This window comes from Quercus robur, chromosome 2, assembly GCF_932294415.1.
Source record: "Quercus robur chromosome 2, dhQueRobu3.1, whole genome shotgun sequence".
Classification (NCBI taxonomy): Eukaryota; Viridiplantae; Streptophyta; class Magnoliopsida; order Fagales; family Fagaceae; genus Quercus; species Quercus robur.
In genome coordinates, this window is record NC_065535.1 from 5,969,631 (window position 1) to 5,982,923 (window position 13,293).

The following is a 13,293-nucleotide window of genomic DNA, read 5'->3' on the forward strand; positions in this document are numbered from 1 at the left end:
CCTCATAGCTAGAAAAAATGGTTGGCTGGAGTGTTTTGATGTCAAATGATGGAATAACAACATTAGTCAATGTCTTTTCCAATTTTGTATGTCCTAGTTTTTCCTTAACAAGGTTATGCAGATATTTCCCATCATACTTTGGTCCAGCTAGAGCTTTGATAATCTTTATAAGATAAGGAAATACTGGAGAACTGCAATTTGGAAAAAATAATATCATGTTAAAAACCAAAACAAATGGGGTCAAGTCAATAATCAAACAGATATATATATATATATATATTTATATATATATATATATATATTTATTGATATTTTTATATCTCATACTCTAATTTTTACCTGCTCTGTGGGAAAATATGAGGGCAGTGGTTTAGGTAGAAATCATTGATATCCTTGGCAGCAAAGACAGGTCGGTTATTTTCATCTGGAGCAGCTAGCATGGCAGTGACAAGACCCCCTGTGCTTGTTCCTGAGATAACATCAAAATAATCTGCTAGTCTTGCATCTTCACCATCCAGTTTCTGCACCATACATAAGCAAATATAGAGTAAGTACTTGGAAAGATTGCATGTTGAACCCTTATATATGATTTAACAAAGCAGAACTTCACTAGTGAAAGAAAAAAAGTGTTGAATTTGTTTAGGTTTGTGGCATGAAACATGTATGATTAATAAATAAATATATAATATATTTTTCTACCTGAAGTTCAGATTCTAAAAAACCAAGGATAGTTCCTGGGATAATCCCTCTTATTCCACCACCATCAATGCTGAGAACAGTGATTAGGTTTCCATAAGTTGGAGGTTGTAGGGGTACATTTGTTGAGCCCATTGGGATAAAGATGCAGGTAAGAGAGAGAGAGAGAGAGAGAGAGAGAGAGGATTTAAGAGCTTTAGAGAAACTATGAACTTCTAAGGAAGTTAAAAAGAGATGATTATGTGACTCAACATGTCTTCTTTTCATGGACGTATGTGTATTTATAGTACTCCTCAGTCATCTCTTTGTCCAAAATCCAAGGATTCAACCGCGTCATTGGATTGGGCCATAAGCCTTAAAAGAAAGTCATCGGATCTAGGGGTGTGCATGGGTCGGATTAAGGAGAGTTTTTGACCCAATCTATCGTGGTGGGTTAAAAAAAATTCAATCCAATCCAATCAATCACATAAGTCCAACCCATGGGTTGGACAATTTTTTTATTATTACTATTATTACTAAATTGAGCATAAAAAAATATATCACACCTGCCACCTGAATTGATAAACAAAATATACATTTATATATGAACTAATATTCCAACTCAGTTATACATTAATATATAAACTAATATACATTAATATTGGCTTTTATATAGGATAGGAGGAAGAGCTGGTTATTTAAAAAAATTTATTAATTATATAATATATTTTAAATGTATGGGTGGGTCATGTTGGGTTTGGCGAGTTTGGAATTTTATGTCCCAAATCCAACTTGACCCACTATCAAAAATTTTTTTGTAACCCAACCTAATCCATCAAGCCCTAAAAACCGACCCGGTTGGGTTGGGTTAGGTCGGTTTTAGCGGGTTGGCTGCACATTCCTAATTAGATCAAAGTGTTTCAAATTTGACCAATAACTTGTACCCTTTCTGATATTGTTTACGTACATATATATACTGAAAATTCATAAACCAATGTAGTGTTTGGAAAGTTCGGGTGAATTACAAGCATTGCCTCTTACTTTGTCACAAAAATTGTCCCTTTAGGCTATGGTTACTGTAAGTGAGAATTGTAGGTGAGACCACTTCAAAAGAATTGTAGGTGAGCATGAGTTTGGTTAGACCATAAAGGCAATATGGGACTAGTTAGGCAACAGGCCTAATTAACAAAGGCGCTCATGAATGGCTACCCCCAAGTTAATCCCTACCAAGTGGCTAAAATTAAATTTATTATTATTCTCAAGCTTTGCTTTTGCTACATTCAATGGCTGCAACATTCAAGAATAGCAAGTCTTTACATTTTACATGTTAATTTGATTCGCAAAAGGCGGCGCCTCAAGTAACCAAAAAATGTGTTGGATATATACGTGTGAGTAGAATGTTCATATAGAGAAAAAGAAGGGAAGTTGAGAAATTAATAATATAGTGGAGCTCCAATGTCATATTAAGGACTCCATTGGAGTTTTCCCAAGTATTATCTTCCCAACATGATGATGATGTTGGGGAGATAAACACCTTGGGCTCAATTGGAGTTTTCCTAAGTATTATCTTCCCAACATGATGGTGATGTTGGGGAGATAAAACACTTTAAGGAGACTCCTTGAGTATTTAATTTATAAAGACACACTTAACTCAAAAGGTTTAACTGTTATGAGCTCAACTATGTTATATTAACCACTTATTATTAATATTCTTATTCAATTTAGGACTTCAATAACGTGTATACACCAACCGGTTATCATATCATTGAAAAGTCATTTGAGGTACTTGTTAGAATTCAATATTCAAACAAATGTGTACAATTCAATTACATCTAATGTTTAAAGGAAATGTGAAAAACTTGATAATTCTATTGGCCTTATGAATTTTGTCTTCAAATCATGTTGAATTATTGACCCTATGTATCTATACCATTTTGCAAATCCAACATGCATGGTTATTCATTCTTAAAAGATTTGATTGTTCTGTCAAAAAGGAAAAGAAGTAAGTCTTATAGCTACGATACTTTTAGTTTTGGTAAATTTTCCAGTTGACATAGTCAAACTTTTGAGACCGTTGTCTAGGTTATGCTTCCTTTTCTCTTTGGCTAAAACAAACGTGAAGAAAGGGCATATGGAATTTTAAATGTGAAGAATGTTATATCCATTATCAGAGGATAACTTGCAAAGGCAATTCTAGTAACCGAGTACTTGTTAGAATTCAACAATTCAACATATGTGTACCATTCAATTTCAAGCGCTAGCTGCATAAAAGAAATGTAAAAACTTGGTCATTCTATTGGCCTTATGCATTGTTTTCAAAACTTGATCATTTCTAGGACCTTCAGTAGAGATTAATGAAAGAAAAAAAAAATTACAGTAGAGATCAATGAAAGAACTGCAGCATGATATTGTGCAACTTGTTTCTAAAGCTTAAACTAATAGGAAAATGGTGAATTAAATCATTTAGTCATTATTCTAACCGTAAGTAGTTCATGTTGAGAGTTTACTAAGTTTTTTCTTGACAGGAACATAGATTTAGCACCACCTGTTTAGAATTTTCTATGGCAGTATTTGACTTACTGCATTTCCGATCTAGTATTAACTGATATTTGTATTGCTGCAATATTTTTAAATCAATTATTTGCAGTTTACTAGCAAGGTAGGAAGAAGATTAATTTATGTTTTGAGAATGGAACAAATTAAGTATGAAAATTGATAAAATCTTTCCAGTTAGACTTTATAACATTAGGAATAAGCATGATGACAACATTTGAAAAAGACGCATCAACATACATCTCAAAAGACCATCATAAGTTAAAAAAAATCATAGAAGCTAGTGCACGGGTGGTATATATTAAATGATATATTATTATTATTATTTTTATTATTATTATTATTATTTTTTATGCAAGATAGAAAATCTACTTTAGCCTAATCTAAGTATATATGTGTGTGACGCTCCCTCTTAGAGATTTGAATCTCGGCTCTTGTCCCCCACACTTTACAAGCATTTATGCTTGTAAAGTGATTATCGCATCAAAGGTACGCGATTGTAATGATATATTACTAAAGGTTTAAAGCTTGGCTTTCTTTGTTTTTATGTTAGGAAAATGCACAAAAGTGGAAGCCAAAAAAGTAAATTGTGAAAGATGAGTCTTCTATTGCCCAATTTTGACTGCACAAACTGATAATATTAACAATAACATTCTTGATAAATGTAAGTGCACCCATAACCGGCCGCAAGACATTTTTTTATGCATGGCTGAGGGCTTGAAGCCAGAGCAAAGACAATACAATTCACATGGATGGCTATAGATCCAACTCAGGATAAACAAAACACCAATTAGAATAAATACTAAAAACAAGAACAACAATAATAATAAACAATAAATTAAAACTTAAAGCTCAATCTGTCTCTCACAAGACTAGCTGATATCTTTACCAAGCCTCCTCCACCAAAAGATGTTTTCGTGCATTAGCTGCCAAATTCAAGTTGGTCTCCACTCACCCAAATGAGTTTGTGAGAGGCTGTTAGAATATAAGCCCAAGGTGCTTAGGCCAATTATTCTAGGTTTCTTGTACTACACTTATATTAATTATACAACGTATCTTGTCTACCTATATAAAAGACAGACCTTTGTACTTTATTCTATATAGTTTAATACAGAGTCTTTTAGACTTTAACAAGAGGACTCAAGCAAATTACTGACTAGGCTTCATTTCATTGCACTGGAAGCCTGTTCAAAGTTCCATGGAAATATGTTACATTAACTTTATATCATTTCTGCAGTTCTTAGATTAACATCAGTTATGTTTCGCACCTCATTTCTGCAGTGATGAGGTTTCGCGACAGTGCTTCTCTTTTGAGAGTAGCTTTGCAAACCTGCATTATTTAGATAAAAGCTATTCTTATTATTAACAATGCAGATTTTTTTTACTTCACAAAAATTTGAATAATCTACACCTTATGAGAGCCTCCTCATTAGTCTCATGTTTAGAAGGCTCCAGATTACCCGTCTATAAGTTCACCCTTGAGACCGGTTTCTTTAATAATCCTTCTGCAACTTTTGCAAGATTTTCCATATTCTCCTTGGTGGAAATATCAACAGAAGACACTTCTCCCTTTAGTGTATCATCCTGAAATGTCAATGTTAAAATAATTTTTAAATGATTAAAGTTGTCTTTTTCCATTGGCTTAAACTTTTAGAACAAGTGGTAACTAATTTATCACTCTCATATTAATGTGCCAACATGAGTATTGACTATGAAGTTACATCCCTTGCAATTTTTGGACTCTTAAGGCATCAGTTAAAATCAATCAATGAAATACTGAAATGAATAAAACTTGTGTACAGTAGTATCTGCACACATTGGACTTAAGCATTGAAGTTTAATTATTACCTGAATTCGGAGGAAGTTATTTCACTATCGAGAGCTTTAAAAACAACAGAAAGGTGAAAGTCCACTATATCAGCACTTGCTTGAGTGAACACATTCACCAATGGGGCAGAGTGACCACTAGTTAACCACCCGAATATACCCAACCGAGCTGCTTCTTTGGCGGTGTATTTCTCTTCAATTTTTCTGAACCAGTTCCTGGTGATAGAACCAGAAATCGACCATAATCTGCTGTCTTTATGGAACTGAAGTTAGGACTCCCCCGGTTAATCTCTTTTGTCACTTCGCCAATGGCAGTCAAAGTCTACAGAATCATATGAGAATTATTAGACAATGATATTGATAAGAGAGTATGATTTCAGAGAGAATAAAAAAGCGACGTAATACTAAACTTATTACCGGATTATTAGCAGATACACCACCATCAATAAGATTGAATTTTCTCACTCTTCCAGATGAGTCTTTGGTATCAAAATTATGGGCAGGGAAATATGTTGGGGCAGCTGAGGTTCCAATGCATATATCTGAAAGTAAGGCATCAAAGTGTGCATGGTTCTTCACCTAATTAAGGCATGGATACAAATATATGTTAGTTCTTTTTTGTTTATGTGAAGTGTTAATTCCTTCTCATTAGACTGGATTAATTTCAGGTAAAGTTAAAAACTTGGATTAATTTAAAAACCTCATAGCTGGAGAAAATGGCTGGCTGGAGTTGCTTGATGTCAAAGGTTGGGATTACCACATTGGTCAGTGTGTGGCGTAATTGAGTATTCCCTAGTTTTTCCTTCAGAAGGCTATGAAGATACTTTCCATCGTATTTTGGTCCTGTTATGGCTTTGATCAATTTTGTTGCTTGAGCAAATGGAGAACTGTTGCTTAAGCATATTAGTATAGTGTTATTTAATATGGAATAAGACATAGTGATAGCATGAAAAACATTGAGGCTCAATTGTTACCGATCTTGAGGAAAGATTTTAGGTCCATTATCAAAATAGAATGCCTTGATGTCTTTTGCAGCATACATGGGGCGTTTGGTTTCATTTGGTGCAGTTAGCATGGTAGTCAAAAGACCTCCTGTGCTTGTCCCTGCGATCACATCAAAATAATCTGCAATTCTAGCTTCGGGGCCATCAATTTTCTGCACCACAAGGTAAAAAATGTAAAAAAAAAAACCATGTGAAAAAAATAGTCATGTTAATTTGCACCAAAAATGAGGCTATTGGGCTGGGCCTCACTCGGGCTCACAATCTATTTGTAAAGTGGGTTTGGATTTCCTACGTTTGGTTGTTCTTAGCACAGAGACTCACTGAAGTTGTATTTCTATCACTCTGGATTACTCACCTCACTCTATTCTCTATTTCTTTGCAAGCCTTTCCAACCCCTTTTCCTCCTTTAGCTTCTCATATTTATAGCCAAGCGTTAGTGGAGGGATTATAATTGTTTTCAAAGTTAGTGCAATAGGAGGTCCAATATCGTTAATTGTAAATGAGTGTTTAGGTGGGAGTGGGGTGAGGTGAGAGTGGTATTGGAACTGGTTCCCACTCTAGTAGGTATGCTCGGCAGTGATATACACTAAGGCATTGCCGGGCATACAAAGGATGGTGTATCCGAATGCCTTTCTTCTTGCTCGGGAATGGTTCGCCTAGCAAGGACCAGGTGGCAAAACAAGGTACGTGCTAATGTAGATTGTCTACTCTTTAGGCTTTTGAGCAATATGAAGCTTGGGCCCGTGGCTATTGTAGGTTCGGGCTAGGGCCATGGGCTGCACTGTTGAGTTAGAACCCAAGGCCCAAATGGGTCTGGGTACCACAGTGCCGTACAATTGCCATTACTATTTTGAATAACTTATATGTAGTACCACTTTAGTCAATTTTTATAAAGCTCAAGCTTGTCAAATGGTCTTCTAGAAGTTAATCTACACGCATGTCTTGTAAGTGACTATATTGGGATGAAAGTTATTAATCAAACCCATTTTTTATTTGGAAAAAAGAAGAAGCAATTATGCAAGCTACCAATGATTGGTTTCTTTTTCCTATTAAATAAGAACTTTAGATTGAAAACTAATATTTCAACTTTATACACATAGATGACATGTGCCAACTGGCTGGTATATAACAATATTGTAACCTGTAACTCAGACTCAAGGAAGCTAAGTATGATTCCTGGAATAATCCCCCTTATTCCACCTCCATCAATGCTAAGAACAGTAATGAAGTTTCCATGTGTTGGGCCGCAGGGGTGATATTGTTTTTTCCATAAGTTACTGGGATGAGAATATGATTATGGGGCTAGGAGGTTAATTGTGCTGCCGGAAACTACATAGTGCCAATCTATTTATAATCCTTTAAGCTTTCAAGTATTGGTTAAGAATCAACATTTTCATCATTTTTATGGGACTAATAATGCTATAATATGGACCATATGCATACATAGTGGTTTCTTCAATATGGTTTGAGTTGGTACGTAGCTTTATCATTGACAGGAACAACAGAGTATTCCATTTCCTTAGAGTGATCTTTCTTTAGCAAAGAAGAAATTGCATCTTAGACGCTACATATACAAGAATTGTAGTTGAGACTCCAGGAGAATTGCAAGTAAGAAGAATTAGGCGAAGTGATATCCTAATGGCAATGTGGATAGTGGATTTCATTATCTAGCAAAAGGAATTTTAAGGTGGGCAATATATTTTGGATTTAAATATCCTATCCAATGACTCTTTTTTGGTTTAATTTCAATAAGTTCACGTTATAAAATTTTTCACAATTTCTTTTACAACAGTGGAGATGATATGTTATGATTGATGTATAATAAAATGATGTTACTAGTGTGAGTCCATGTAAAAAAGTTAGGCACATCTCTAACATTGTTCTTTTGATTTTCAATCTCAAGTTGTAGTAAGTGTCCATGTGCACACTCTAGGGCAAATGTCTAGTTGTTGCGCTCAATAATTGGCAAACATTTTAATCACTAGTTGAAATCTGGATTTTTTCCACTAGTAGTGGCAACCTATGATGATTGGAATGCAGAAAGTTCAATCATTACATCACACCGGTTTTTGAAAGATACAATTCATAATGATGTGCATTGGGTCACATTTCTTAGGTCATTTAGCGTTCGTTTTGAGCAACTCATACTTACCTTATCAAAATCTATCATCTCATAGGTATGGTTGTATATTACTAAGTATATTAAGATTCTACTCTTTTTGATATTTTTAAACATTTGATCTAAATTCCTATTCTCGTCACAATAATAAGTTTCAAAATATTTATATAGTTTACTAAATTTTGGTTAAATTTTAAATTATAGTAATTTTTTAAAAGTATTTATACACATTAAATTTATTAAATAAGATCTAATTAATATTAAATCCAAATCTAAAATGTTAATTTAGTGCTAGTTTGGTACAACTTATTTTCCACTATATTCTTAATTTCAATTAGGGTGTGAGATTGGATTAAATTAATCGAAACTATCTAAAATCTAGATCTTGCTCACGAGTCACAATGCATTTGTAGGTTCACAATTAATTTCGGATTCATTGATAATACTTTTAAGGGATAATTACAGTAAACCCACCTAAGATTTGACCCGTTTGCGCTTTGCCTACCCGTGGTTCAAAACTTATCACTTTGCCCACCCGAAGTTAGTTCTGTTAGCCTTCTGTAACCCACCTCTCCATTTGCCGTTAGAAAAACACATTTTTAGGCTAAAACAAATATAACAAAAATAAAAAAGCTAGGGTTTTTCATTGCTCATGAACTTCAATGAGAACAAAGTGGAGGAACAACACACCAATCAAATGACTCAATGAAATTATTTTTAATCTATAACAATATCAACAATTTCACAATAGCCCAACTATCACAACAGCCACAATCACACCAGTACTTAACCCTTTCTTCGAAGGCAATTTTCCTTTTGCTTGACTCATTATAGGCGCTTTTGGTAACGAGCTCGAGTTCGATGGCACCGTCTGAGCCAATGCAGTCATTGGAGATGTATTGGTGAACGAACAAGCAGGCAAAGGACTCGACCCACATAGCCCTTCGTTCCCAGAAAAGCTTCCTTGACCAAAGCACAACGATGGGTTTCATTTTCCTTCATTCTTGCTTCATGGGTTTCATTTTTTTGTGGTTTTGGTTGTGGGTTCATCTGGTTTTTGTGGTTTTGGTTGTGGGTTCATCTAATTTTTGTGGTTTTAGTTGTGGGTTCATCTGATTTCCTTCGTTCTCGCATCCGTCTCGGTCTCAACCTCTGTCTCGGTGGTTTGGAGCAGATCCAGGAAAAGGGCCAGCGGTGGTTTAGAGAGAATGGAGCTCAATCTCGGACTCCGTCCCAATCTCGGCCTTCGTCTCGGCCAAAATGGAGCTCGATCTCGGCCTCCGTCTCGACCGACGATGGTTTTCTTTTTTCCTTTTCTTTTTTTGCTTTTGGGTTGTGGGTTTGATAATATTTGATTATGGTGGGGTTATGGGTTGTGGCTTGTGGTGGTTGTGGGCATGGTGGTGGTGCTGAGTTGTGGGTTCTAATAGTGGTGGTGGTGGAGTGGGTGGCAACGCTTCGTGGGTTTCAATTCTTTTTTTGGTTGTGGGTTTTATTTGATTTTGGCTTGCTAATGGTGGTTGACCTCCATGGCCGTCGTTAGCACCACTATGAACCACCGCCACGACAGCCAAGCCACCGTACAAGCCACCATCAAACTTTAGGTCGAAGCACTCGACCACCACCATCGGCGGGATGAACAATTGTGCTTTTTTCTCTCTTTGGTTTGTTTCTATTTTCTATTTAATCTATGATTGGGTTCTAAAACTTTTTTTATTACAGTTTGGGTTTGAAAAATGAGAGGGATTTTGATATGGATTCAGAGGATTTAATTGGTTTTGGATGTGTGTGACTGAAAATTTTGAACTATATTTACAAATGTTGTGTTCTTATGTTTGTGAGGAAAAGATTTAATGGTTTGTGTTTGATCTGTGTTATGTTCTATTTTTAATAAAAGGATGTTTTTCTAATGTCTGAGGGTGAGGTGGGTAACAGATGGATAACAGATAGAAGTTCAGGTGGGCAAAGTGATAAGTTTTGAACCACGGGTAGGCAAAACGCAAACGGGCCAAACCTTAGGTGGGTTTACTGTAATTATCCCTACTTTTAATGTTTTTGTTTTTAGACCAGATTAAGATTCTGAAGTAGTGCTCTTCTTCAAAATCATATAGCTCACCTTATTACACATTTAACCAAAAAAAGAAAGGCAAAAATACACTTTTGGTCCTACATTTTGGGTTGATTCCCATTTTGGTCCCTAAATTAATTTTGCTATTAATGTAATCCCTAAAAAAAGAAAATTGTTTTTATTTTGGTCTCTGCCATCAACTCACTAATGGAAACCTTTTACATGGTAGACGAAGTGCATAGGTAGCACGTTAGATGTTGACATGGCTAATAAAATAATATTAAAAATAGCACGTTAGCATCCACGTCAGCATAAAATGCCACCTCAGAAAATAAAAAATCAATTGATGAAATAATTAAAAAAAAAAAAACTTAAGAAAAGAAAAGAATTAAATTTTTTTTTTATTTTTAGGAAGAACATGAAGAACCAGAACATGTGTTCTTCACGGTTAATCATCTCACTTTGCCCAAAAATTAAAGAATCAAGATAATTTTTTTTCTCTTTTCTTATATTTCCTTAGCAACCAAATTCATAAAATTACTCAGATTTACAAAACACAAAGACATTCAACAATTACTAATGACCTGTTCGGAAGTTTAGAGAGGAAGCAGAGTAGAAGGGAGGAGAGTAGTGGGGAGGAGAGTAGAGGGGAATGATTATCCTCTACCTTATTTAGATGTTTTTAAAATTAGTAAGGGGGAATGGAGTAATTAATCATTCCTCTTGTTTGGATGTTTTAAAAATTAGGATGGAGAGGAGAGGAAATGATTTAAATAGACAAATTTACCCCTTTTGAAAATGGACTTGCAACATTGGTCTATGATTAATTTATCAGTTTTGTAAAATTTTGAACTTGATTATCATTCGTCCAAATCTTAGAATTTGTTAGTGATTTTTTTTTTTTTTTTTTTGGAGAAGCATAAATAAAATAAAATAAAAAATAAAGTATATACCTAAAAACTAAAAAAGAGTAAAAATCCAAACCCAACGGCCAAAAAGGCTCTAATGCCCAACAAAGAGATCGAAATCAAGGCACCACCACCATCACTAGTTTCACGACTAGATGACGGTGGAGATGAACCATTGTTACCTGCCGGGTTTGTTCCGTACAAGTACTGAATCCCCATAGCATCATCACTATGAAGCTCAACCTTCCTAGTCCTCAACGTGATCGTAGGGTACATGATTGATTCCACCATCGATGAATGTCCGAGCCCAAGCAAATGCCCAATCTTGTGCACAGCCACCGACTCGGGACCAATCGTTGCGAGCGACGTGGACTTGGTGACGTCGTCATCGACGACCCACAACTCGGCGGCGTCTAAATAGTGTGATTCAATTTTTTTTTTCATTCACCTTAAATTTTCTCACTAAACAAACAAAGATTATTTATATAATCGGTTTGTAATTTTGTTAATTTAGAAAGGGTAAATTGAAGAATTCATTTGGTCAATAATTTATCTACTCCACTCCCCCTCCAAATCTCTCCAATTTTGGAGAATTAAAAATGAGGGGTTAGAGGTAGTTGAAACCCTCTAAACCCTTCTAAACCCCTCCCCTTCCTTCCTTAAAAAACTTCCAAACAAGGTAATTTACTCTCCCTCCCTTTACTTTACTCTCCCTCCTTTTTTTAACATAGCATAAGTTTATCCTTTCACATTCTCATTACAAACACAAAGACCTTCAAAGATTCAAATCACAAAGACCTTCAACAAACACAAAGACCTTTCACACCTTCATCCAAATTAAACAAAGCAAACCCAAATGAAAACCAAATAGCAAAAACCCAATCCTACCGTGTAGATCAAAGAGAGTGAGAGTCCGAGATGTCATCGGGTTTGGTTTTGTTGTCATTGTGGCTGTCATGGCGATGCTCATGAGGGAGAGACTGAATCTCCATTTAGATCAAAGAGATAGAAAGGGGGATAATCTTTATCTGTTCAAAGGGGATAGATCTAGCAAAAACTTGACCCAATATGTCTGGCCTTCATCACCCACCACCACTCCACGGTGGTTTCTAGACCTCGATTTCATCTATCCAAAGGAACCGGAGCTTTTAAACTCCGCTGTCACTAGTCTTGCATCGTGTTGCCACTAGCCATATTGCCGCCAGCAATCGATCTTAGCGTCTCTCTCTAACCCGGATCAAACTGATCTCAACCTCTCTCTATCTCTAAACCTAGATCAAACCAAGACCCAAAAACCTTAGAGGGAAAAAGTTCTAGTTGACAAAGAGAGATAAACCAAAATTGGAAAACATAAGGTGTGGCTGGGTGGGGTTATTGGATTTAGTTGTGTTTAATTTTTTTTTTTTTTTTTTTTTTGAAACAAGTCTTGTTTAATTTTTTTGTTGATAAGGATCTGATATTTATATTTTAAAGATAACTGTTTAATATAAATCTAAATCTCCATTTTTTTTGGTTTTTAATACTATTGTTTTTTGTTAAAATTGATAAATTTTTTTATATTTATAAAATTTATTTCATTAATTGTTTTTTAATTTTCTGATGTGGCATTTTATGCTAACGTGCTATTTTTAATATTATTTTATTAGTCGCGTCAATATCTAACATATCATCTATGCATTCCATCTCCCACGTAAGATGTTTCTGTTAATGGGTTGACGACAGAGACCAAAATAAAATCGATTTTCTTTTTTTAGAAACTACATTAGTAGCAAAATCAACTTAAGGACTAAAATGAGAATCGTAATATAGAGACCAAAAATGTATTTTTGCCCCTAAAAAAATAAAAATAGCAATCACATGTGGCTAGTTTGTAGCTTTTCTATCAAACTTTCAAATCTATATATTCAGCTAACTTTTTTCATAACATAAAACAATGAACGAATAATGAATTCTTTTTCTTGTCAACTTGTACAGCGTACAAACAAATGTAGTCAGAAATTTAAACCAAAAAAAATAAAAATCAAAAGAATCATTTGAATTAATAAATGTACATTTCTTTCTCTCTTTCTTTCTATGCAGGTGTAACTATAGGTACCATTTTTGGACTACTAGACATATATATATATATATATATATAGA

At 34.9% G+C, this 13,293-nt stretch overlaps 1 protein-coding gene and 1 pseudogene across 7 annotated transcripts in view; both read right to left on the reverse strand.

Moving 5' to 3' along the window:
- Nucleotides 1-13,293, reverse strand: part of LOC126711427 (patatin-like protein 2) — a 117,445-nt gene that overhangs the window by 25,215 nt on the left and 78,937 nt on the right. For 2 of the 7 annotated variants that reach the window (XM_050411268.1, XM_050411267.1), the window contains exons 2-4: nt 700-847; nt 340-521; nt 2-191 (exon numbers count right to left, since the gene is read on the reverse strand). The exons of 1 other annotated variant lie outside the window; for it this stretch is intronic. In XM_050411268.1, coding sequence (XP_050267225.1) covers nt 2-191; nt 340-521; nt 700-831 — 504 coding nt within the window. In that variant the 5' untranslated portion in view covers nt 832-847. Of the gene's footprint in view, nt 1; nt 192-339; nt 522-699; nt 970-13,293 lie in introns of those variants that run through there. 4 more of the 7 variants (XM_050411265.1, XM_050411263.1, XM_050411270.1 and 1 more) reach the window with 4 other exon arrangements.
- Nucleotides 3,902-7,330, reverse strand: LOC126711568 (patatin-like protein 2; annotated as a pseudogene).